Source organism: Rhinoraja longicauda, chromosome 43 (assembly GCF_053455715.1).
Source record: "Rhinoraja longicauda isolate Sanriku21f chromosome 43, sRhiLon1.1, whole genome shotgun sequence".
NCBI lineage: Eukaryota > Metazoa > Chordata > Chondrichthyes > Rajiformes > Arhynchobatidae > Rhinoraja > Rhinoraja longicauda.
This window is the reverse complement of record NC_135995.1, coordinates 9580785-9607288: the sequence shown is the minus strand read 5'-3', so window position 1 is coordinate 9607288 and position 26504 is coordinate 9580785. Positions and strand designations below refer to the sequence as shown.

The following is a 26504-nucleotide window of genomic DNA, read 5'->3' as shown; positions in this document are numbered from 1 at the left end:
GAGCTCACAGCCAACAATGGCCTGCTTCTTTTATCATCATTATTTGTTCACATATCTTTCATTTGTTGACAATCTTTGTACCACTGTCGATATATCTCGTTTCACTTTCCCAATCAGAAGAAGGGTCTCGACCCGAAACGTCTCCGAATCCTGTTCACCAGAGATGCTGCCTGACCCGCTGACCTACTCCAGCTTTTTGTGTCTATCTTCGGGGGGCCGAAAGGCCTGTTTCCGTGCTGTATCTCTGCACCAAACCGTGTTCTGTTAATCGGGAACAGGACTGTTTGCACATCTTGGTTCTGCCACTAGATGGCAGCAACGCCACGCGGTGCGACCACAGACCAGCTGTAACTTTGAGAATTCACTTTGACAATTGCAGAAACAGCGGGAATCTGGTTTAATAAGTGACTTTTGTCACCTGTTACCCCACCCGAAGCCCAAACCAAATGCATGGCTTAAAACGTTGAGGCTTTAAAATGAGCAATAGAAGCAAAAAGTGCCCCAAATACTCAGCAGGTCAGGCAGCAACAGCAAGGTGAAACAGACCTTACATTCCAAAGCAAATACTGATGACCAATGGTGTTCAACCTGAGTCATTAATTCCGTTTCTTTCTCTACAAACGCTAACCAACCTTCTGAGTATTTCTTGCATCTTACTGTACATCTTCATTTTGGATTTTCAGCATCTGGGTTTTTATTTTAGTTTTTCCAGTTCAATGGGCGATTGGAATGTGAATCTGCCCATAAACTGCCAAGAGAAAAAACAGAAAGCCTTGGCGGCAGTATGGGGTATTTGGAAAGAGAAGGCTTAATATTTCTGAGGTACTGTGGAGCAGCGGGAAGAGCCGCTGCCTCAAGGCCAGGGACCCGGGTTCGATCCTGACCTCAGCTGCTGACTGTTCTAAGTTTGCACGTTCTCCTTGTGGCCTCGTGGATATCCTCCGGGTGTTCTGGTTTCCTCCCACAATCAAAGGACATGCCGGTTTGTATGTTTATTGACCTTCTGTAAAAGCCCCAAGTGTGTGGGGAGTAGGTGGGAAAATGGGACAACAGAGAATAAGTGTGAATTGATGACAGACACAAAAAGCTGCAGGAATTCAACGGGTCTGACAGCATCTCTCTAGAAAAGGAGTGAATTGGTGATCGATGGGCCTGTTTCCATGCTGTATGTCTAAAGTAAAGTAAGGTCCACTGTAAACTTCTCTCTCGTCAGAAAAATAACCTCCAAATACCACGCAACAGAGAAAACAAGACACAGATCAGTGAAGCACAAGAACAGACCCTTCAACACCTAATGACCAGCTGATGGAAAGACCGTTCAGAAGCCCGATAACAGAGGGGAGGAGGCTGCCCCTGAGACTGGCAGTGCGCCCTCCCAAGGTTCTGTACCTTCTGCCCAACAAGAGCAGGGAGAAAAGGGAATGGCCGGGGTGGGACGTATTTGATTATGTTGTCTGCTTCTCCGAGACAGAAATAAGTGCAGATGGAGTCTGGTCAGGGCCTCATCCACAATTCTCTGAAATTTCTCGCGCTCTTTTCCCAAACCAAGCTGTGACGCAAACAGACAGTGCGCATTTTATGGTGAATCTTGGAGGTTTGCCAGAGTAATAGAATGATAGAGTGAGACAGCGGCCAACATGTTCCATCTACACTAGTCCCAGCTTTTGGTCCATATCCCTCCAAACCTGGCACATCCATGTACCTGTCTAACTGCTCCTTAAATGATGGGATAGTCCCTGCCTCAACCACATCCTCTGGCAGTTTGTTCCACAAATCCACCACTCATTGTGCCAAAAAGTTACCGTTCAGGTTCTTATTAAATCTTTTCCCCTTCACCTTAAACCTAAGTCGTCTGGTCCTCGAATCACCTACTCTGGGCAAGAGACTCTGTTCACCCAATCTATTCCTCTCATGACCATATACAGCTCTATAAGGTTACCGTTCATCCTCCTGCACTCCAAGGAATAGAGTCACAACCTACTCAATCTCTGCCTATAGATCTGCCTGTCTTGTCCTGACCACATGTTTGGCGACATGCCGAATTGCCTCAGTCCACTGATGAAGTACAGGTGTCGGTGCGGCGTCTTTGCTGTGTCTGCAGTGTGGTTGGTCCGCCATAGATCGTTGATGATATTTACGCCAAGGAGCCTGATGCCCTTCGCCATTTCCACTTCAGCGTGTTTGATGCTGACATGGGCTTGTCCTCCACTGCGCGTGTTGGTAGAGTGCCTGCCCCAATCAGGCTTCAATTGCTTCAGACGCTGATGGGACGTCAACAAACCTGAGCGTTGTGCAATTCTAAACATCCCCATCTGTGATGAACGGCGGTTTATCGACAATGCAACGTCCTGTTATTGCAATAATGAGTGCGCATAATCAGAGGGAAAGAGGTTTTACGAGGATGTTGCCAGGACTCAAAGGCCCGAGCTATCAGGAGAGGTTGAGCAGGCTGGAACTCTCTACCTTGGTGCGCAGGAGGATGAGGGATGACCTTAGAGAGGACTAAAAAAACACGAGAGGAACAGATCGGGAAGATGTACAGTCTCTTGCCAAGAGTAGAGGAATCGAGAACCAGAGGACACAAGTTTAAGGTGAGGGTGGAATGATTTAATAGGAACCTGAGGGGTAACACAATATGGGTGGCGGGTATATGGGACGAGCTGCTGCAGGAGGTAGTTGGGCAGAGACTATCACAACGTTTACCAAGTAGTTGGACAAATACATGGATAGGGCAGGTTTGCAGGGATATGGGCCAAACGCGGGCACTGCAGGTCGGTCCAAGAACCTAATGGTTGTGGGGGAGGAGCTGGGAATGGGAGCTGTAATGAACCTGTCGGTTTAGTTGATGGCCACAAAGAACTAGATCAGTCCCTTCAGCCCAGATCAGACTATGCAATACCAACCGCTCCAGCAGCACGTTCCAGGCACCCACCACCCTGTGTGATAAAACATGACCCTTGAAATTTGCCCCCACTGTGCAAAAATCAGAGCCGAGAGGGAAGGGGGGGGCGGCGCGGGGGCGCCTGGTGCCTCGTCCGGCGGGACCTGGTTCACCGCTGCGGGGAAATATAGACAGTTCCATAAACATCCCGCAACTTTGTCGGCCCCAGAATCGTGGCGACTCTCTCTGCACTGCCTGGGGGAGGTCTGTATTTACCGGATTGCAAGCAAAAGCAAATCATTTCACTGTCCCTTGGTTCATGTGACGATAGAGTATAATTGGCTCATTGAGTTGAATTCAAGTTTGCACATGAGACTGTTAAATGAAATAACAGTGTTTGCTGTGGATATAATATCATTGTGCAGCCTAATATAATGAACAATTCACGATGGGAAACACTGATGTATTTAGTTTAAGGGGATGAAATTTACAGGCAGCTTGTATCAAATAGCATCCACTTACTGGTCAGGGCTGTGATTGACGGGGCTGAGCTCCGCCTCCCCTCAGCCGTGCCCCGATACTGCAAGGATTCAGCAGCTGCGCCAAAGAATTTGAACCAGGAAGTGGCGGAGTTACAATGGCTGCGAAAGGCCAGGTCGAGAGTTTAACGGAGGAGTTAGTTTGTCCCATCTGCCTGGAATTCTTCACCGATCCGGTGGCACTGGAGTGCGGGCACAACTTCTGCCGCTCCTGTATCACACAGAGTTGGGACAGGGAGGAGAGAAACTCCTGCCCGGAATGTAGAGAGGAGTTTACAGACCGCGCCCTCAGGGTGAATCGGGCCTTCGTTAGACTGGCTGAGAAAGCTCGAACACTGAGCCTGAATCGGACAGAGAAGGAAAGTAAACTTCACTGCGAGGAACATCAGGAAGAACTGAAGCTGTTTTGTGAAACAGACAAGAAGCTGATCTGTGTGATTTGTGCAGCTGGGCGGGAACACAAGTCTCACAGCTTCATGCCGGTAGATGAAGCTGTTGAAATCTACAAGGTAAAAGCAAATCGGGTTTTGATGACATCAGTGTGTAATCTATTCTTTATTGTCTGACATGTTTATTCTCTGATCTGAAACCCAACCCCAGGATCAGGTGGAATCATCTTTCGAATCTCTCACAGAAAAGAAATCAGACATCGAGTACATGGAGCAGCGACAGGAAGAGAGCATTTCTGGAGTTCAGGTGAGGCTTTGTCTTATTGATTTAAGGTTTTTGTGTAGATTTAATCCCTCTGTTGTGTGTAATAAATGGGCACCTGTGTAGAGCTCAGTGGTCGAGGGCCCGAGCTATTGGGAGAGGTTGTACAGGGAAGGACTTTACCAAATGGAGCGCAGGAGTCTGAATAATGATCTATTGCACGTGTATAATATCATGAAACGAAATGTTCGGGTGAATACTCAGTCCGTTACCCTGAGTAGGGCGTCGGGAGTGCGAGGGCATGGGTTTAAGGTGAGAGGGAACAGATTTAATACGAACATTAAGAGCAACTTTGGTAGTGGGTATACGGAATGAGCTGCCAGAGAAGGTAGTTGAGTCAGGTACCATAACAACAGTTTAAACGTCTTTGAACAAATTCCTGGAGAAAAAAGTTTTAGAACTATCTGGGGCAAAGACTGGTGGAAATCGAGCAGATAGGACTTCTTGGTCGGTATCTAACACCCCTTGCTGCATGAATCTGTGAAGTCTGTCATTAAAAGTGGTGCTGCTGTCTGCTAGTCCTGGTGACGTGGATCTGTCCAATGAGGGTTAATGGACACATGAAATGGAACAGGTTGCAGGGAATTGTACTGGGGAAATGGGAATGATGTGCTTGTACATTACTTTCACCAGCTATTTCAGTCATATTAAGCCGAGCTCTTGAATTGCCAAGGTAATGAAAGCAATGGATTAAATAGATGTAAAAAGGGATTAAAAGTACCATTAGCAAATTTGCAGATGCTACTAGGCTGGGGGATAGTGTGAATTGTGAGGAAGATGCAATAAGGCTGCAGGGTGACTTGGACAGGTTGTGTGAGTGGGCGGATACATGGCAGATGCAGTTTAATGTAGATAAGTGTGAGGTTATTCGCTTTGGAAGTAAGAATAGAAAGGCAGATTATTATCTGAATGGTGTCAAGTTAGGAAGAGGGGATGTTCAACGAGATCTGGGTGCATCAGTCACTGAAAGGAAGCATGCAGGTACAGCAGGCAGTGAAGAAAACCAATGCAATGTTGGCCTTCATAACAAGAGGAGTTGAGTATAGGAGCAAAGAGGTCCTTCTACAGTTGTACCGGGCCCTGGTGAGACCGCACCTGGAGTACTGTGTGCAGTTTTGGTCTCCAAATTTGAGGAAGGATAATCTTGCTATTGAGGGCGTGCAGCGTAGGTTCACTAGGTTAATTCCCGGAATGGCGGGACTGTCGTATGTTGAAAGGCTGGAGCAATTAGGCTTGTATACACTGGAATTTAGAAGGATGAGGGGGGATCTTATTGAAACATATAAGATAATTAGGGGATTGGACACATTAGAGGCAGGAAACATGTTCCCAATGTTGGGGGAGTCCAGAACAAGGGGCCACAGTTTAATAATAAGGGGTAGGCCATTTAGAACGGAGATGAGGAAGAACGTTTTCAGTCAGAGAGTGGTGAAGGTGTGGAATTCTCTGCCTCAGAAGGCAGTGGAGGCCAGTTCGTTGGATGCTTTCAAGAGAGAGCTGGATAGAGCTCTTAAGGATAGCGGAGTGAGGGGGTATGGGGAGAAGGCAGGAACAGGGTACTGATCGAGAGTGATCAGCCATGATCGCATTGAATGGCGGTGCTGGCTCGAAGGGCTGAATGGCCTACTCCTGCACCTATTGTCTATTGTCTATTGTAAATGGAATTAGTGTAGATACGTACAGAGCCCAGCATGGACATGTTGGTCTGCACTGCAGGACCCGACACTGACTAGCCAAATGTCACATTCCATGTCATGAGGGAACACAATATATTGATTTTGAACTTTCATCTAACAGGAAGAGTCACACAACCTTCAGTCACAGATCACATCCCAGTTTGCTGAACTGCACCAGATTCTCACTGAGAAAGAGCACTACTTACTGGGAGAGATTCAGGAGGAAGAGAAGAAGATTGTAAAAACAATGGAGAAAAATCTTCAAGAGATTCAAGAGAATTTAAAGTCCATTCAGGAGGAGCTCTCAAAGTTACAGGAACAGATAGATCACAAGGACGGCGTGATATTTCTGAAGGTGAGGGGTTACACTACAGTTTGGCGAAGTGAAAGTGTACATTCCGAAAAATGGTGGGTTAAACTTCTGAAATAAACGCCGCATTTACCAGTAGTTCAGAACTGGGTCAATGTTCCGTCTGTTCCAACTACTCACCACATCCGACAACAATGCCCCAAATTCCAGGAATCCTCATGTATTCATCCCACTTCAACTTAAATGTATCTGCAATATTGACTTCAGGCCATCCTGTGAATTCCACGTTCTCTTTACTGCATTTGGGATTTTTGTAGCAATTTGGCGAAATACCCGCTGATGGGATCATGACGATCCATCTCAGTTTATTGACATTTGTGTTTTATTTATTTCAGGAGGTAGCTGGTCGCAAGACGAGGTAGGACATGCTTTTGACTGAAACAATGTACGTTTAAAAAAAACAGCTCAAATGCTCAGTTTATAACCAGCTGTTAAATATTTGCAGGTTTAGTGATGAAGCCAAACCAATGTTGGTGGTAGATGACGCTTTGCCGATTGAAACGTTTGATCGCACCTTTTTCTACAACATGGCATTGAGAGAAACATCTGATATCATCAAGCGAGGTAAAACTGATACCTCTTAACACCTCTTTGTCTGAAGAAAACTGCGTTCTCCAGAATTGATATCCACGCATGAAAATGTTTTGATGATCCAGCCGAGATCATGTTGCAAACTTTGACAGACATCCTCGCAACCCATAACATTTCCCATTCTCCACAAACGTACTATACACACCTCCTACATTCACATCCAAGCCAGGAAAATATGAAATAAACAGCAAAGGTTGCAGCACCGATCTGTGATACACACCACCAGTAACAGACCTCCAGGCAGAAGAATCATCCTTCTACCGCTACCTTCCACCTCCAACCACCAAGCCAATTATGGATCCATTTTACCAACTCGTCTTGGGTCCCACCTGCCTTCGCTTTCTGGACCAGCCTTACATGCGGAACATTGTCAAGTCCCGCAGTAAAGTTCATATATTGGTTTACAATGAGATCAGTGTGTTATTTGTACACACCCATCAAATCCACCCGTGAATCCGCTCTCTTTCATCGACCCCACAACCACAAGTCTCCACCCATTCTGTCCAACACCCGATCATTCAACCTCTGCTTCCTTCCATGGTCCAAGCCACCCCTCCCTCTCCCTCACCCTCCACTCATAGAAACAGGGGGCAGGTCATCTGGCCCCTCGTGTCCGCCCCCTTTCACTGTGATCATGACGACCCCACCACGCACCTCTACCTCCTCTTTAACAACCTCAAATTACCGCTAACCTCAATATCCTCTTGCTCCGATCTGCCTCCATATGTGAGTAGCCTCCCCCCCCTCCCTTCGTTTCTCCTTCACCACCGCAATCTCCCAATCCTCCTCACTCTCCGCACCCGTCCACCCTCCCCCACCTCACGAAATTCCCCTCTCCATCCCTGGATTAAAAACTCCGGGGGGGGAGATGTCTGTTGTCCCCCCGATGTGGTCGTGGGTGAAACCCCGGGCAGGGTTCCAGTTGTCCGCCCGCCTGTGCCTGAGGCCGAGCGGCCTCTCCCCCGGTCCCGGGGCCGCGCTGCCCGAGTCTCCCCCCGACCCCCGGGGACTCTCTGATTCTCTGCTTCTCCCCCCAGTCTCCGTCACCCTGGATGTGGAAACAGCGCATGCGCGGCTCGAGGTGTCTGAGGATCGGAAGAGGGTGAGATGCACCGAGACCCGGAGGAGTCTCCCTGACACCGGGAAGAGGTTTACAGACAATGCGTGTGTGCTGGGATCGGAGGGGTTCACATCGGGGAGACATTACTGGGAGGTGGAGGTGGCGGGGAGTCGCCGCAGAGTCTGTGGAGAGGAAGGGAGACGACATACTGACCCCGGAGACTGGAGTCTGGAGCATCTGGCGGGTGGGTGACAGGTTTGAAGCACTCACCTCCCCTCCGTCCCCTCTCCCCGCCCGTCCCATCCCCGGGAGGGTGGGAGTTTATCTCAGTTACGAGTCCGGGACAGTTTCATTTTACGACGCGGCCACCAAGTCCCATCTCCACACCTTCACTGGGAATAAATTCACGGAGAAACTTTATCCTTTCTTCTGGACTGGGGATGTAGACCAGTGGCTGAGAATCTGCTCCGGTTCCGCTCCGGGTGTGTAAAAGTGTCGGGTCCCGGGACCGGCGTCAGGAACGGGGCTCAGGGGCTGTGGGGCAGAAACCCGGTGGACAACAGGTCTGCGCTGAACGGCTCCCATTTAATCCCCAAATTCCGCGTCGTAAAAAACCCCAGTGAGCGCGGAAATAAAACCAGGGGGAATGTAAATGTGGGAAGAGAGAAATAAAGAGCAAGTGGAATCAGAGCTGTCGATCCGTTCATTTCAACGCGTTAACCTCGTCCGTCATCGGAACAGAAACACTTTTGTGAAAATATAAAGATTGAAACAATCTCCCTTCCCGCGGGCTCCGCGGGTTCAGCAGCAGCCGCGGGCGGCGGGTCCTAAACTCGCCCTGAGTCACAACGCGGCACCAGCGGGGTTGGTGTGGACTTCAACAGCAGCGTAAAGGCGAATATGGATGGGGGGGGGGGGGGCAGGAGGGGGGAATGACATCGGAAATTCCCTGAAGTGAGAGAAGGCAAAGTGAATATTGGAAATGGTAGATACAAGAAATCTGCGGAAGTATAATGGGGGTGCGGGGGAAAAATCAACAAAGCGCTGGAGGAACTCAGCGGGCCAGGCAGCATCTGTGGATGGAAATGGACAGATCACGCTTCAGGGTCGGGACACTTGTTTGGTCTGAAGGAGGATTTCCAAGAGCTGCAGTCTGTTATATCAGAGTGAATGAATTGGTGTTGATGTTGTTCGGAAAAGGGCGGGAAAGGTCTGACTCGGGAGGTGTAAATAGGAGAGCGGAATGAAATCGGAAATTACTGGAAGGGAGAAGAATAAAGCTGAATGTTGGGAGTGGGAGATACAATGGGTCTCTCGGTGTTGATGGCCATGTAGAACTAGAACAGTCTCTTCGGCCCACATAGAACGTGGAACAGTACAATGCCAAGCTAATCTCTGTTTCCTCTAGTTGCTCCGCTTTTCTCCCACATCCCAAAGACGTGCGGGTTTGTAGGTTAGTTGGCCCCTGTGAAGTAGCCCCTGGTGTATAGAGAGTGGATGAGAAAGTGGGATAACATAGAACTGGTGTGAACGGGTGATCGATGGTGGTCGTGGATTCAGTCCCTCCCCCACCCTGGTCGTTGTACTAGTTTCACTGTCGTCCTGGTGAGTTTCATTGCCTGTAACTCGTTTTCACCGAGCTCACAGCCAACAATGGCCTGCTTCTTTTATCATCATTATTTGTTCACGTATCTATCTTTCATTTGTTGACAATCTTTGTACCACTGTCGATATATCTCGTTTCACTTTCCCAATCAGAAGAAGGGTCTCGACCCGAAACGTCTCCGAATCCTGTTCACCAGAGATGCTGCCTGACCCGCTGACCTACTCCAGCTTTTTGTGTCTATCTTCGGGGGGCCGAAAGGCCTGTTTCCGTGCTGTATCTCTGCACCAAACCGTGTTCTGTTAATCGGGAACAGGACTGTTTGCACATCTTGGTTCTGCCACTAGATGGGAGGAAGGCCACGCGGTGCGACCACAGACCAGCTGTAACTTTGAGAATTCACTTTGACAATTGCAGAAACAGCGGGAATCTGGTTTAATAAGTGACTTTTGTCACCTGTTACCACACCCGAAGCCCAAACCAAATGCATGGCTTAAAACGTTGAGGCTTTAAAATGAGCAATAGAAGCAAAAAGTGCCCCAAATACTCAGCAGGTCAGGCAGCAACAGCAAGGTGAAACAGACCTTACATTCCAAAGCAAATACTGATGACCAATGGTGTTCAACCTGAGTCATTAATTCCGTTTCTTTCTCTACAAACGCTAAGCAACCTTCTGAGTATTTCTTGCATCTTACAGTACGTCTTCATTTGGGATTTTCAGCATCTGTGTTTTTATTTTAGTTTTTCCAGTTCAATGGTCGATTGGAATGTGAGTCTGCCCATAAACTGCCAAGAGAAAAAACAGAAAGCCTTGGCGGCAGTATGGGGTATTTGGAAAGAGAAGGCTTAATATTTCTGAGGTACTATGGAGCAGCGGGAAGAGCCGCTGCCTCAAGGCCAGGGACCCGGGTTCGATCCTGACCTCAGCTGCTGACTGTTCTAAGTTTGCACGTTCTCCTTGTGGCCTCGTGGATTCCCTGCGGGTGTTCTGGTTTCCTCCCACAATCAAAGGACATGCCGGTTTGTATGTTTATTGGCCTTCTGTAAAAGCCCCAAGTGTGTGGGGAGTAGGTGGGAAAATGGGACAACAGAGAATAAGTGTGAATTGATGACAGACACAAAAAGCTGCAGGAATTCAACGGGTCTGACAGCATCTCTCTAGAAAAGGAGTGAATTGGTGATCGATGGGCCTGTTTCCATGCTGTGTGTCTAAAGTAAAGTAAGGTCCACTGTAAACTTCTCTCTCGTCAGAAAAATAACCTCCAACTACCACGCAACAGAGAAAACAAGACACAGATCAGTGCAGCACAAGAACAGACCCTTCAACACCAAATGACCAGCTGATGGAAAGACCGTTCAGAAGCCCGATAACAGAGGGGAGGAGGCTGCCCCTGAGACTGGCAGTGCGCCCTTCCAAGGTTCTGTACCTTCTGCCCAACAAGAGCAGAGAGAAAAGGGAATGGTCGGGGTGGGACGTATTTGATTATGTTGTCTGCTTCTCCGAGACAGAAATAAGTGCAGATGGAGTCTGGTCTGGGCTTCATCCACAATTCTCTGAAATTTCTTGCGCTCTCTTCCCAAACCAAGCTGTGACGCAAACAGACAGTGCGCATTTTATGGTGAATCTTGGAGGGTCGCCAGAGTAATAGAATGAAAGAGTGAGACAGCAGCCAACATGTTCCAGCTACACTAGTCCCAGCTTTTGGTCCATATCCCTCCAAACCTGGCCCATCCATGTACCTGTCTAACTGCTCCTTAAATGATGGGATAGTCCCTGCCTCAACCACATCCTCTGGCAGTTTGTTCCACAAATCCACCACTCATTGTGCCAAAAAGTTACCGCTCAGGTTCTTATTAAATCTTTTCCCCTTCACCTTAAACCTAAGTTGTCTGGTCCTCGAATCACCTACTCCGGGCAAGAGACTCTGTTCACCCAATCTATTCCACTCATGACCTTATACAGCTCTATAAGGTTACCCTTCATCCTCCTGCACTCCAAGGAATAGAGTCCCAACCTACTCAATCTCTGCCTATAGCTCAGACTGTCTTGTCCTGACCACATGTTTGGCGACATGCCGAATTGCCTCAGTCCACTGATGAAGTACAGGTGTCGGTGCGGCGTCTTGGCTGTGTCTTTAGTGTGGTTGATCCGCCATAGATCGTTGATGATATTTACGCCAAGGAGCCTGATGCCCTTCGCCATTTCCACTTCAGCGTGTTTGATGCTGACATGGGCTTGTCCTCCACTGCGCGTGTTGGTAGAGTGCCTGCCCCAATCAGGCTTCAATTGCTTCAGACGCTGATGGGAAGTCAACAAACCTGAGCGTTGTGCAATTCTAAACATCCCCATCTGTGATGAACGGCGGTTTATCGACAATGCAACGTCCTGTTATTGCAATAATGAGTGCGCATAATCAGAGGGAAAGAGGTTTTACGAGGATGTTGCCAGGACTCAAGGGCCCGAGCTATCAGGAGAGGTTGAGCAGGCTGGAACTCTCTACCTTGGTGCGCAGGAGGATGAGGGATGACCTCAGAGAGGACTAAAAAACCACGAGAGGAACAGATCGGGAAGATGTACAGTCTCTTGCCAAGAGTAGAGGAATCGAGAACCAGAGGACATAAGTTGAAGGTGAGAGTGGAAAGATTTTATAGGAACCTGAGGGGTAACACAATATGGGTGGTGGGTATATGGAACGAGCTGCTGCAGGAGGTAGTTGGGCAGAGATTATCACAACGTTTACGAAGTAGTTGGACAGATACATGGATAGGGCAGGTTTGGAGGGATATGGGCCAAACGCGGGCACTGCAGGTCGGTCCAAGAACCTAATGGTTGTGGGGGAGGAGCTGGGAATGGGAGCTATAATGAACCTGTCGGTTTAGTTGATGGCCACAAAGAACTAGATCAGTCCCTTCAGCCCAGATCAGACTATGCAATGCCACCACTCCAGCAGCACGTTCCAGGCACCCACCACCCTGTGTGATAAAACATGACCCTTGAAATTTACCCCACTGTGCAAAAATCAGAGCCGAGAGGGAAGGGGGGGCGGCGCGGGGGCGCCTGCTGCCTCATGCGGCGGGACCTGGTTCACCGCTGCGGGGAAATATAGACAGTTCCATAAACATCCCGCAACTTTGTCGGCCCCAGAAACGTGGCGACTCTCTCTGCACTGCCTGGGGGATGTCTGTATTTTACCGGATTGCAAGCAAAAGCAAAGCATTTCACTGTCCCTTGGTTCATGTGACAATAGAATATATTTGGCTCATTGAGTTGAATTCAAGTTTGCACATGAGACTGTTAAATGAAATAACAGTGTTTGTTGTGGATATAATATCAATGTGCAGCCTAATATAATGAACAATTCACGATGGGAAACACTGATGTATTTAGTTTAAGGGAATGAAATTTACAGGCAGCTTATTGCATATAACATCCACTTGCTGGTCAGGGCTGAGCTCCGCCTCCCCTGAGCCGTGCCCCGATACTGCAAGGGTTCAGCAGCTGCGCCAAAGGGAACGCGTTTTGAACCAGGAAGTGGCGGAGTTACAATGGCTGCGAAAGACCAGGTCGAGAGTTTAACCGAGGAGGCAGTTTGTCCCATCTGCCTGGAATTCTTCACCGATCCGGTTATACTGGAGTGCGGGCACAACTTCTGCCGCTCCTGTATCACACAGAGTTGGGACAAGGAGGGGAGAAACTCCTGCCCGGAATGTAGAGAGGAGTTTACAGACCGCGCCCTCAGGGTGAATCGGGCCTTAGTTAGACTGGCTGAGAAAGCTCGAACACTGAGCCTGAATCGGGAAATAATTCCAGAGAAGGAAAGTAAACCTCACTGCGAGGAACATCAGGAAGAACTGAAGCTGTTTTGTGAAACTGATAAGAAGCTGATCTGTGTGATTTGTGCAGCTGGGCGGGAACACAAGTCTCACAGCTTCATGCCGGTTAAAGAAGCTGTTGAAAACCACAAGGTAAAAGCAAACCGATTTTAATCGCATCATTGTTTAATTCCATTTTTACTGTTCAACCATTTAATTTTCTGATTCCCAAACACAATTCCAGGATCAGGTGAAATCTTCCATCCAGTCTCTCACAAAATATAAATCAGAGATCCAGCAAATGGAGCAGCAACAGAAAGAGAAGATTACTGGAGTTCTGGTGAGGCTTTTAAGTTTCGATTTCCTGATCTTGTGCAGGTTTGATCCCTGTGACGCGTGTAATAACAGGGCAGCGCAGTGACACAAGTAGTGCTGCTGTCTCCCAGTTCTGGTGAGCGGGTTCGATCCTGACCTCGGGCGCTGCCCGTGTGGTTCACGCCTTCTCCCTGTGACCGCGGCGGATTTCTTCCACGTCCCCAACAAAGATACTAGAGGAGCAAAATGAACCTCTCCGTCGAAATTGCGTCCACTGAAGTGTAGTATGTAACATCATTTTAGTAAGCAAAACCCACCTCTCGCTGTGTAATCAGTGTTGTGGGGGAACAGTATGTGTGATGATCCCATCAAAGTGCAGACAATATCTCATCTATCAACCCACATTTTATTGTTATTTTTATTTTTAAATGTTTTCCCCCTGCTAAATTTCTCTGGTTTTATTTTCTTACTGTTTCTGCCCATGTCCCTCCCATCCTTCCTCCCCAGCCCCCTCCTTTGTGCAGTTTCCCCTGTATTGCTCAAACACACACTCAGCACAAATTTAACTTATATATATATATATATATATGTATAGATATGAATGTGTGTTTGTTTGTTTGTGTGTGAGAGGCAAGATGGAGATAAATAGATCTCAAAGTTCCTTCTCGTGGATCAGAAGCAACTTTGATTTAAAGCAACGCTCTATTTCTCTTTTCATCTTATTTTTCAAATGATGTACATAAACCATAAAGGATTCAACCTTTATGGTATATATATATACATAGATATATGTCTAGTTACTTTCTAGTGATTTCCTCTAATTATTTGTTTAGCAACCTTTTTACTTTCAATCTCTCTCTCTCTCTCTTTTTCTCTGTACCCAATATATACAAATATATATACAAATATAAAATCAGTCATTCACACACTTCTCAGCGTATGGTTCTCTCTATCATGATCACTGTTCTCTCACATACATTTCATTAGGGCCTTCCCGTACACATTCGCAATCAGTGACATCAAACTTATTTCCAGAAATCCTAATATTATGAATAAAATAATTATGAACACATATTAAGATATTTATAATAATAATAATAAACATTTATTTTTTATCGCGCTTTTCCAAATGCTCAAAGACGCTTTACAAAAACAGTCAAGACATAAAAACAAACAAACGAATTGTCCTGACGGAGAAGCGGCGAACAAATAGCGCCAGCGTCCTCTCACGTCAGGGTCCGGCAGTGGACAATAAAGAACACAAGACACACAATTACAATTTTAACACAAACAGCCATCACAGTGATTGCTCCAGGCACACTCTCACTGTGATGGAAGGCAAAGAAAAGTCTTATCTCCATTTTTCCATTATTTTCATTCTACATTAGTGTAATAAAATGTAATGCATACATACCTACACTTATACAGAAGTGCTAGCTTTAGACATGAATAATGTACATTACCACCATAGTTTAGTTTTGAATTTAACATATAATTGAGGGGGTCGGTGCAATATAGTGCTAACCCTCAGTTTTGTGAAAAATGAGTTACAGGCATTGACACGATACCCACAATCCTACAACCTGTAAAAAAATCATATTTAAATTTAACCGATAAGTTGGTCAAATAACATAGGCACCTTCTAGGTTTTGTTGTGATTAATGGATTTTTTAAATGTGAGTATCTCATAACGATACATTTGTGGGTTAGCAGTATATTGCACCCCCTTCAATTTTACATCATTCAAAAATGAATTTCATAAAACAAGGATAACACCTTTTATTTCTGTCATTCATGGTAAGTTTTACATCATTTTATGTGCAAGATATACAGGGTTGCACTGTTTTGCATATCAGCTAACCAATGAAATGATCATGTCCTGATTTATACCAGCACTTCACCTTCCCTCCTTTGTCTGAAGAAGGGTCCCAACATGAAACATCACCCATCCTTTTTCTCCAGAGATGCTGCCTGACCCGGTGATTTACTCCACCACTGTGTCTATTTGAATTGGATTCGTGCTCTGTACCACATCAGGCAGCATTGGTCATTTTAGTGGCTGTCAAGGATTTTTAACTAATCAATTCACCAATTCAAATTTTCTTGGCTCTAATTATAAAGTTAAATGTCTTTTCGATTATATTGTGGATACAGTCGAGTTCTATTGTTGGCAAATGCCAAATCACTGCTTCCATGACTTTCTAAAATAAAGCAAAAAGAGATACGGCTCGTGGAGGTGAAAATAAAATGAACAGAGAAAGCAAAGAAGAACAGTTCATTAAATATGATCAATTGGCCTGATACAGATAGAGTGGATCTCTAGTGCAGATATTCAATCAGTAACATCCAAATTTTAAAGATCATGAAGCAGCAACTCGTCAGGAAATAGTCATAGGGGTCAACCATCAACTTATCCAAGAAGAAGAACAAAAATAATTGTTTGCAAACATTTTATATACGAACAAATCGCAGAGAGTTGTGAACACAGCCCAGTCTGGCACACAGAATCTGTTTACTAAAATGGCGCTGAAATTTACCCATGACCAACTACGGTTTTACGTGTCGGGTGGTCTATCTTGCTCCTCTAGTATCTTTGGTGCCCAATACATGCTGGTTCAAAGGTCAATCGGTGACTGTAAATTATTCCTGCGGAGGTGGGTGGTGGGCGGATGAATGAGAATTAATGGGTACGGGAAAAGGAATAGGCAGCAGGGAATTAAAGTCATAAGGAATAGGAGTAGAATGAGGCCATTTCGCCCATCGCATCTACGCCGCCATTCAATAATGGCTGACCTATCTCTCCCTCCTTACCCCATTCTCCTGCCTTCTCACCATAATCTCTGAAACCTGTACTAATCAAGAATCTATCTTTGCCATAAAAAATATCCATAGCCTTCTGTGGCAAAAAAAATCCACAGATTCACCACCCTCTGACCAAAATAAATTTCTCTTCATCTTCCTAAATTAGCGTCCTTTAATTCTGAGGCTATGACTTTGAGTCCTGGATTCTCCCACTAGTGGAAACATCCTCTCCACAACCACTCTATCCAAGCCTTTCACTATTCTGCATGTTTTAATTAGGTCCCCCTCGTTCTCTGAAACCCCAGCGAGTACTGGCCCAGTGCTAACAAACGCTCCTCATAGGTTAACCCACTCATTCCTGGGATCATTCTTGTAAACCTCCTCTGGACCCTCTCCAGAGACAGCACATCTTCCCACAGATATGGTGCCTAAAATTGCTCACAATATTACAAATGCGGCCTTACCAGCGCCTTATGGAGCCTCAACATCACATCCCTGCTTTTGTACACAAGCCCTCTTGAATAAATGCTGGCACAGAGTTTGCTTTCCTTACTATTGATCTATGCCTTTATTCCTACCACCAAAATGCATGACTCCACACTTTGAGATATTGATGAAATATTGATCTTCACCTTTCATTTCACAGGAACAGTCACACAACCTTCAGTCTAAGATCAAATCCCAGTTTGCTGAACTGCACCAGATTCTCACTGAGAAAGAGCAGCGAGGACTGGCAGATATCCGGGAGGAAGAGAAGAAGATTCTAAATGCAATGGAGAAAAATCTTCGAGAAATTGAAGAGAATTTAAATTCCATTCAGGAGGAACTCTTTAAGTTGCAGCAGCAGATGGATCAAAAGGACAATGTGGTGTTTCTGAAGGTGAGGGGTTACACTACAGTATGGCGAAGTGAAAGTGCACAGTCACAAAATGGTGGGGGATGTTTCTGAAATAAATGCTGCCTTTACCAGTAATTCAGAACTGGGTTAATGTTTCATCTGTTCCAGTTGTAGTTGTTCCCAAACTAATTGGCCTCCCGCATAATCTATGGGATCTCAGGACTGCCTGGCTGGAATGTAGAGAGGTGTTTGTGGAGTTTAGAACTACGACGGGTGATCCTATATCTGATCGCTGAATGGACAGAGGGCAGTAAATCTCTGGGACTCTCCAACCAAGAGACTCTGAGAGGTTTAACCTGTTGGACGTATTTATACCAGAGAAAGATACATTTTTGAAAATTTGTGGAATTGAAATCAAAGGGGATGGGACAAAGCGGAGGAGTTCAGTCCTGGGCTGCATCAGCCATGACCACAGTGTGGGGATTAACATTGAAATCTAGAACGTGGCGCACACAGCAGATTGATCATCTACATCCGGTTCCCATCAGCAGTGGGCGGTCACCTTGGGGGATTTGCTCGGTTTGTTTTACCCACCTTTGTTCACCATAGAATGGCATCCCATTCTACATCATAGACAGGCCATTCGGCCCATCCTATCCAGTCAAGATTTCTGTTCCACTCAACATCCCTCCCATCTACTCACCGCACCCGGCAACAATACCCCGAATTCCAGGAGTGCTCACGTGTTTATCCCGCTCGCCCTTAAATTTATCTCTGCTGTTGGCTTCAGTCCCTCCAAAGCAAGTGAGGTCCATGTTCTCATGACTGCATTCCTTTCAGTATTTGTTGAAGACCACGTTACATTTCAGCTTTGATATTTGCTCTCCCATCGATTAGAGATATGATTTCATTCTCACCCACTTAAATACTCTCTCATCATTCCTGACATCTTCTCCTGATAAAATCCCACGACCTGCCCAATCTTTGCATTGAGTTCCATCTTCTCAGTTATGGCGTCATTCTCATGAACATTCCTTGTGCTTTTCCCCATCGTTCTACGTCTCCACAGCAATATCCACTTTCTGTCTGCATGACAGCGGCGATAGGAGGTGGGAAATGGGAATTATCAGAGGGTTGTAAAAATGAGGACGGTCCATCTCAGTCAATTGAGATTTGTGTTTTATTTCTTTCAGGAGGAAGCTGGTCGCAAGCGAAGGTAGGACATGCTCTTGACGGAAACATTGTAAGGTTTTGTTGAACAGCCCAATATATTTCTAACGATCAGTTTATAACCAGCTGTTAAATATTTGCAGAGTTGGTGATGAAGCCAAACCACAGTCGGTGGTAGATGGTAACTTGCTGATTGAAAAGTTTGAAACTCCTTTTTTGTACAACACGGTATTGGCAGAAGCATCTGATGCCATCAAGCAAGGTAAAGCTTATACCTTTTCCATTCTTCTTGTTTCTGACATCTTTAAGTAATGCGTAGATGCAAACATTAATGGTATTTTGGACTGAAGGGAAATTGAAGATTTGATCTACCACCAAACACAGCTGCAGAAAAGCATCACAGAGTCAGAGAGTTGTGTCACACAGAAACAGGCCCTTTGACTCGACATGACCATGCCAACCAAGTTGCCCAACCGAGCTTGTCCCACTTGCCTGAGTCTGACACATATTCTTCCAGGTCTTTCTGATCCACGTATCCACCCAACTGTCTGTAAATGTTCGTCATTGTACCTCCCTCCACCATTTCCTCTGTCAGTTCGTTCCGTACTTACACAACGCATTGACTGTAAAAGCTGCTCCTTTTTACTGTTTCCACTCTCACCTTGAACTGATGCACTCTAGGTTTAGACTCTCCTACCTTGGCTAAAATACTGTGGCTATTCACCATATATGTGCACCTTATATAGGTCTTATACACAACTCTTAAAGCACCCTGATGGGCTCCAAAGACAAATGTCCCTGCCTGTCCAACGTCTCCCTTCAGACCTGATGAAATTGGCGTAAACCCTTTTGCACCCTCTCCAATTTACAAACAACCTCATTGTGTCAAACGCTGTATTTAATATCCTGACCTGTGAAAGCATGAGCGACAAACGCATTCTTCACCTCCCTGCCCGTCACCGTTGCATCTTCCATGGCACTGTGTACCTGCACCCCGACATCTCTCCGTTCTATAAAGCTCCCCGTTTACTGTGTATGTCCTGCCCTGGTTTGTCTCAGCAAAGTGCATCGCCTCACCTTCACATGAATAAATCCCACCTGCCGTTCCTGAGCCCATTGGCCCAGTTCACAGGGATCCCATTTACTCTCAGGTAACATTCTTCACTCTCCACAATGTCACCAATTTTACTTCCATCTGCAAACTGACTAACCTTGCAACCTACATACACACACAATCGTGCACATAAATAAGGAACAACAGTGGGCTCTGTTTCCAGTCTGAAAAACAACCCTCTACCAACATCCTCTGTCTGCGACCTTCCGGTAATGTTGTGTTCCATCCGCTAGTTCACCCCGGATTCCATGAGATCCAACCTTCCTGAGCGGCCTCCCATGTGGTGTGTAGAAATTGCATCTCTCGGAGGGCATTGAATATCTGGCATGTTGTGCCCAGGGTGGTGGTAAAAAGCTGAGTTGTTGGATATGTGCAACTTGGCTACAAATAAATATTTGATAGATTGAAAATATAAGATGATGGGGAACTCACACAGAAGAGGAATTGGTGCCAGCTTAGATCAGCCATGATCACATTGAATGGAGGGGCAAGCCTGAGGAGTGGATCCTAATCCTGCTCCTGTTTTCTTGTGTCCTTTCCTCCTGTGTACCGATATATTGACAGACTTGACACAGAGGGAATGCAGCAAAGATTAACAATACTTGTCCCTGGGACAATGTGTTTGCTGTGTGGGGTGAGATTGAGTAGACTAGGCCTGTGTACTCGAGTGTTTGGGTGTATTAGAGGGGATCTCAGTGAAACACAGAGTTCTTACAGGGCTCAGTGGGCTGGATGCAGGGAGGATGCTTCCCCTGTCAGAGGTGTCTGGAGAGCGGGCACTCTCTCAGAATGTGGGCTGCACCATGTAGTACAGAGATAAGGAGACATTACTGCACGCAGAGGCTGGGGAACGACCCTGCACCGGTGGCTGTGGAGACTCAGTCATTCAGTGCTCTTGTAGCTGAGAGCCGTGGTTGTACATTACAGATTCTGGCCCTTCGGCCCATCGTGTCCATGACCATCTTTTCCCCAGCTATACGAATCGATTTGCCCACATTCCATCGGCATTCTTCTGCACCTCACCTATTTAAGTACCTCCAATATATTGATGATATCTCACTCCACCACCTCCTCTGTAGCATGTTCCAGATATCACCCACTCTCAGTGTAAATCTATGTACTATACCTCTTGTTTGTTTGTTTGTTCATGAACTACAGCGAAAATGGTACATGATAGCATGACGATTTTAAGCCCACCTTGCTCACCGTCATCCCTTTGGTGCTATTGGAAGAAGTTTCATTGAAATCGGTGTTATAATTTTAAAGTTATTCCACATTTTAAAGTTTAAATCTATCTCCTAGGGAGGTAGGGGGGAGGGAGGGAGAGAGAGTAGGGGGGGGGGGGGGGTGAGGGAGGGAGGGGGAGTGAGGGAGGGAGGGGAGGAGACGGAGATTGGGGGAGGAGAGGGTGCTGTACCAATGCAGAAGAGGTTTGGCCCAGCGGGTCCACTTGGTCCAGTAAAACCTAAATCTCAGATATACTTTAAAATTCTTTGCTCTCAATATAAACCTGCACTCTCGTGATTTGATATCCCTGCATGCGAATAAGGTTTAGATAATTACCCTGCATCCTGCTGCAGACTTTGACAACCTTCCCCACGATCCACATTTTTTGCTTCCTCCCCAAACTTACTAATCACACCTCCCACATTCTCATCCAAGCTATGATCATATAACATAAACAGCAAAGGTTGCAGCACCGATCTCTGCTGCACACCACAAGCCACAGACCTCCAAGGAGAAAAATTATCCTTCTAACGCTACCTTCTACCTCCAACCACCAAGCCACTTGTGGATCCATTTCACCAGCTCGCCTTCGATCCCACCTGCCTTCGCTTTCTGGACCAGCCCTTACACGCGGAACATTGTCAAGTCCCTCAGTGAAGTTCATATATTGGTTCACAATGAGATCAGTGTGTTAGTTGTACACACCCATCAAATCCACCCGTGAATCCGCTCTCTTTCAACGACCCCACAACCACAAGTCTCCACCCATTCTGTCCAACACCCGATCATTCAACCTCTGCTTCCTTCCATGGTCCAAGCCACCCCTCCCTCTCTCTCTCACCGCCCACTCATAGAAACAGGGGCAGGTCATCTGGCCCCTCGTGTCTGCCCCCTTTCACTGTGATCATGACGACCCCACCACGCACCTCTACCTCCTCTATAAACTCCTCAAATTACCGCTAACCTCAATATCCTCTTGCTCCGATCTGCCTCCATATGTGTGTACCCCCCCCTCCCCCTCCGTTTCTCCTTCACCACCGCAATCTCGCAATCCTCCTCACTCTCCGCACCCGTCCTCCCCGTCCACCCTCCCCCACCTCACGAAATTCCCCTCTCCATCCCGGGATTAAAAACTCCGGGGGGGAGATGTCTGTTGTCCCCCCGATGTGGTCGTGGGTGAAACCCCGGGCAGGGTTCCAGTTGTCCGCCCGCCTGTTGCCCGAGGCCGAGCGGCCTCTCCCCCGGTCCCGGGGCCGCGCTGCCCGAGTCTCCCCCCGACCCCCCCCCCCCCCCCCCGGGGACTCTCTGATTCTCTGCTTCTCCCCCCAGTCTCCGTCACCCTAGATGTGGAAACAGCGCATGCGCGGCTCGAGGTGTCTGAGGATCGGAAGAGGGTGAGATGCACCGAGACCCGGAGGAGTCTCCCTGACACCGGGAAGAGGTTTACAGACAATGCGTGTGTGCTGGGATCGGAGGGGTTCACATCGGGGAGACATTACTGGGAGGTAGAGGTGGCGGGGAGTGAGGACTGGAGTCTGGGAGTCGCCGCAGAGTCTGTGGAGAGGAAGGGAGTGGTCCCACTGACCCCGGAGACTGGAGTCTGGAGGATCTGGCGGGGGTGGGTTGACGAGTTTGTTGCATTCACCTCCCCTCCGTCCCGTCTCCCCGCCCGTCCCGTCCCCGGGAGGGTGGGAGTTTATCTCAGTTACGAGTCCGGGACGGTTTCATTTTACGACGCGGCCACCAAGTCCCATCTCCACACCTTCACTGGGAATAAATTCACGGAGAAACTTTATCCTTTCTTCGGGCCTTGGGCTAAAGACAAGTGGCTGAGAATCTGCTCCGGTTCCTCTCCGGGTAAAAGGGTCGGGTCCCGGGACCGGCGCCAGGAGCGGGGCTCAGGGGCAGAAACCCGGTGGACAACAGGTCGGCGCTGAACGGCTCCCATTTAATCCCCAAACTGCAACATGACCTCCCAACTTCCGTCCTCAATGCTCTGACTGATGAAGGCCAATGTGGCAAAAGCCTTTTTGACCGCCTTATCCACCTGCGACTCGACCTTCAAGGAACCGTGCCCCTGAACTCCTAGATCCCTCTGCTCTACAACACTCCCCAGAGGACTACCGTTCACCGTGTGGGTCCTGCCCTTGTTCCACGTCACAAAATGCAACACCTCATTACAACATCGCGGGCTCCAGTCTGCGACCCGCTGGCGCGCACATCACCCGCTGTGGCTCCGCTCACGTTTGTAACTCTTCACCTTTAACTTGATGTTTAATAAAGTCTTTAAAAAAATAACCCGCGTTTGAGTTCTCTCCGCGTCCCCGCGTCACGGTACAGAGATCTCTTCAAACAGCAGACACGAGGATCCGTGGATATTGGGTTTACAAAAGGAAAAAGAAACACAGAGCTGGAGTAACTCAGCGGGTCAGGCAGCATCTGTGGAGAACATGGATAGGTGACGTTTCACAGAGTGCTGGAGTAACTCAGCGGGTCAGGCAGCATCTGTGGAGAACATGGATAGGTGACGTTTCGGGTCGGGACGCATCTTCAGACTGAAAGGTGTGGGGTCTTCACTAAGGAAGATACAAGCAATCTCCCAGATGTTCTAGTGGCCAGAGATCCTAGAGTGACAGAGGAACTGGAGGAAATCCACATTAGGCAGGAAAAAAGTTTTGGGTAGACTGATGGGACTGAAGGCTGATAAATCCCCAGGGCCTGATGGTCTGCATCCCATTGTGCTGAAGGAGGTGGCACTAGAAATTGTGGACGCATTAGTGATTATTTTCCAATGTTCTATAGATCCTGTGGATTGGAGGGTAGCTAATGTTATCCCACTTTTTAAGAAAGGAGGGAGAGAGAAAACGGGAAATTATAGACCAGTTAGTCTCACATCAGTGGTGGGGAAGATGCTGGAGTGGATTATAAAAGACGAAATTGCGGAGCGTTTGGATCGCAGTAACAGGATCGTTCCGAGTCAGCGTGGATTTACGAAGGGGAAATCGTGCTTGGCTAATCTACTGGATTTTTTTCTACGTGTGTTTGTTTGTTTGTGCGTATGTGTGTTTGGGGGATTGTGGGAGGGGACGGTGCAGAGGGAGGGAGTGTGTCAATGTTAACTCTCTCTCGTTCTCTCTCGCTCCCCATGTACAGGGATTCTCTCCCCCTCGCTGTGGACTGATCTCTACCCCGGGCAAGACTGCTCCCCTTCCCCTCGTACAGACCCGCCCCACCTCCCCTTCCATCTTTCTCCCTCCCTCTCTCTCCCCCCCTCTCTCTCCCCCTCTCTCTCGCCCCTCTCCCTCTCCCTCTCCCTCCCCCCTCTCTCTCCCTCTCTCCCCCTCTCTCTCCCCCCTTCTCTCTCTCCCCCCTCTCTCTCCCCCTCCCTCTCTCTCCCCCCCTCTCTTCCCCTCTCCCTCCCCCTCTCTCTCTCTCCTCTCTCTCTCCCTCTCTCTCTCTCCCTCCCCTCTCCCTCCCCTCCCCCTCTCTCTCTCCCCTCTCTCTCCCCCTCTCTCTCCCCCCTCTCTCAATCACTACAGATTTGTAAAAGAACAACTGTGCAAAATGTGCGGTGGGGGGAATAGAGGGGAGGGTGGGGGTAAAAATGTGTGGGTCCTCCCTTCATAAGTGAACCCCGAGATCCTCTGTTGATGTTTTCAGTGCAGAGAGAGGGGCGATACCGCAGCGGTAATTTGGGGGTCAATTGGTTTAAAGGTGTTAGTGTTGAAGGAGAGGTGGGGGGGAAGATTGAATCCCCTCCCCCTCACTCCCACCCCCCCCTCCCCCCCACACCCCTCTCCCCTCACCCCCCTCCTCACACCATCCCCCCTCCTCCCCCACCCCCCCTCCTCCCCCCAATCCCCCCTCATCCCCCTCCCCCGCTCACCCCCTCACCCCACTCCACCCCTCCCCCCCTTACCCCCACCCCCCACCCTCATTGCGAGGGGGCAAGTAGTTTCTCGCTCGGATACGGGGGTGATATTGTTGATAATGTTTCTGTGATAATGGCATTAAAGTTTCCTTTCTGGCTGCCCCTGCCTCATCATTCTTTACGGGCTCCCTCCCTCCCAGCGGATCACCACACGGTGGGAGTGTTGAGCACAAAGTGCCCGGGCCTGCAGTGCAGCGGATCAACACACGGTGGGAGTGTTGATCACAGTGGCCGGCCCTGCAGTGCAGCGGATCACCACACGGTGGGAGTGTTGACCACCAGGTGGACGGGCCTGCAGTTCCACACAACATTACTCACACATGGACATGCAGAACTCGTTCAGAAGTCTATTAATAGTTATAGAAATCAGTCATTTCATTCATCCCCCTCCCCCCCCACCCCCGCCAAAACAAAAAACAGTAGTAAGCGTGCAGGTACAGCAGGCAGTGAAGAAAGCCAATGGCATGTTGGCCTTCATAACAAGAGGAGTTGAGTATAGGAGCAAAGAGGCCAACAGCAAGGACGTCCATTCCTCAAATGTGGAGACCAAAACTGCACACAGTACTCCAGGTGCGGTCTCACTAGGTCCCTGTACAACTGCAGAAGGACCTCTTTGCTCCTATACTCAACTCCTCTCGTTATGAAGGCCAACGTGCCATTGATGCAACCGCAATGGCAGAGAATTAAAACTGAGATGAGGAAAAACTTTTCCACCCAGAGTTGTGAATTTGTGGAAACCTGGGTGGGTTTAAGAGAGAGTTAGATAGAGCTCTAGGGGCCAGTGGAATCAAGGGATATGGGGAGAAGGCAGGCGCAGGTTACTGATTGTGGACGGTCAGCCACGATCACAATGAATGGCGGTGCGTACAGGCTGGAAGGGCCGAATGGCCTCCTCCAGCACCTACTTTCGATGTTTCTATGTTTAGAATTCCACAAATTCACAACTCTCTGAGTGAAAAAGTTTCTTCTCACCTCAGTTTTTAAACGGCCTCCCCTTTATTCTTAGACTGTGTGGCCCCTGTATGACAGTCCCCGCCATTCCGGGGATTAACCTGGTGAACCTACGCTGCACGCCCTCAATAGCAAGAATATCCTTCCTCAAACTAGGAGACCAAAACTGCACACAGTACTCCAGGTGCGGTCTCACTAGGGCCCTGTACAACTGCAGAAGGACCGCTTTACTCCTAAGCTCAACTCCTCTCGTTATGAAGGCCAACATTCCACCAGCGTACGACAAGGTTAGTTTGAGTGAAACAATTTCTCGTTGAGTTATTAATTTATTTAAAGGTTTCGTTTCACATCCCGCGAGTGGAGCGAATAATAAGCTGTAGGATCAGTCTGTTTATCTGTTGTTGGTGATTCTCCAGCAAGGCCGCCTGGCGGTTGGGCCTTCACGGAGTTCCTAGGCGCCGTCGAGCCTGGAAAACTAGGCCCGGTTCAGAGCCTGGGCCTAGGTTAGTCCGTAAGTCCTCGGGAGCCTTGAAACTAGGCCATGTTCAAGTCTAGGCTTTGTTTAAAGTTCTTTGGAGCCTCAAACCTAGGCCCAGTTCAGAGCCTGGGCCTTGGTTAGACTGTAAGTCCTTGGGAGCCTTGAAAATAGGCCGCGTCCAAGCCTAGGCCTTGTTTAACGTTCTTTGGAGCCTCAAAACTAAACCCAGTTCAGAGCCTGGGCCTTGGTTAGTCTTTAAGTCCTCGGGAGCCTTGAAACTAGGCCGCGTTCAAGCCTGGGGATTGACTAGTCCTTTGTGTGGAAACCAGGCCTTGGTTGAAGCCTGGGTCTCTATTAGTCCAGGAATTATCGAAGGGGCCTCCGAAATACTGTAGATGGGGCATGTTGGTCGGTGTGGGCGGGTGGGACCAGTG

The 26504-nt window shown here is 48.0% G+C and overlaps 1 protein-coding gene across 1 annotated transcript in view; it reads left to right on the top strand.

Annotated features, from left to right (window-relative positions):
* Positions 1-26504, top strand: part of LOC144612240 (zinc-binding protein A33-like) — a 76074-nt gene that overhangs the window by 19195 nt on the left and 30375 nt on the right. The window contains exons 3-5 of the mRNA XM_078431798.1: positions 5929-6162; positions 6513-6535; positions 6623-6741. Of these exons, the coding sequence (XP_078287924.1) occupies positions 5929-6162; positions 6513-6535; positions 6623-6741 (376 nt within the window). The remainder of the gene's footprint in view (positions 1-5928; positions 6163-6512; positions 6536-6622; positions 6742-26504) is intronic.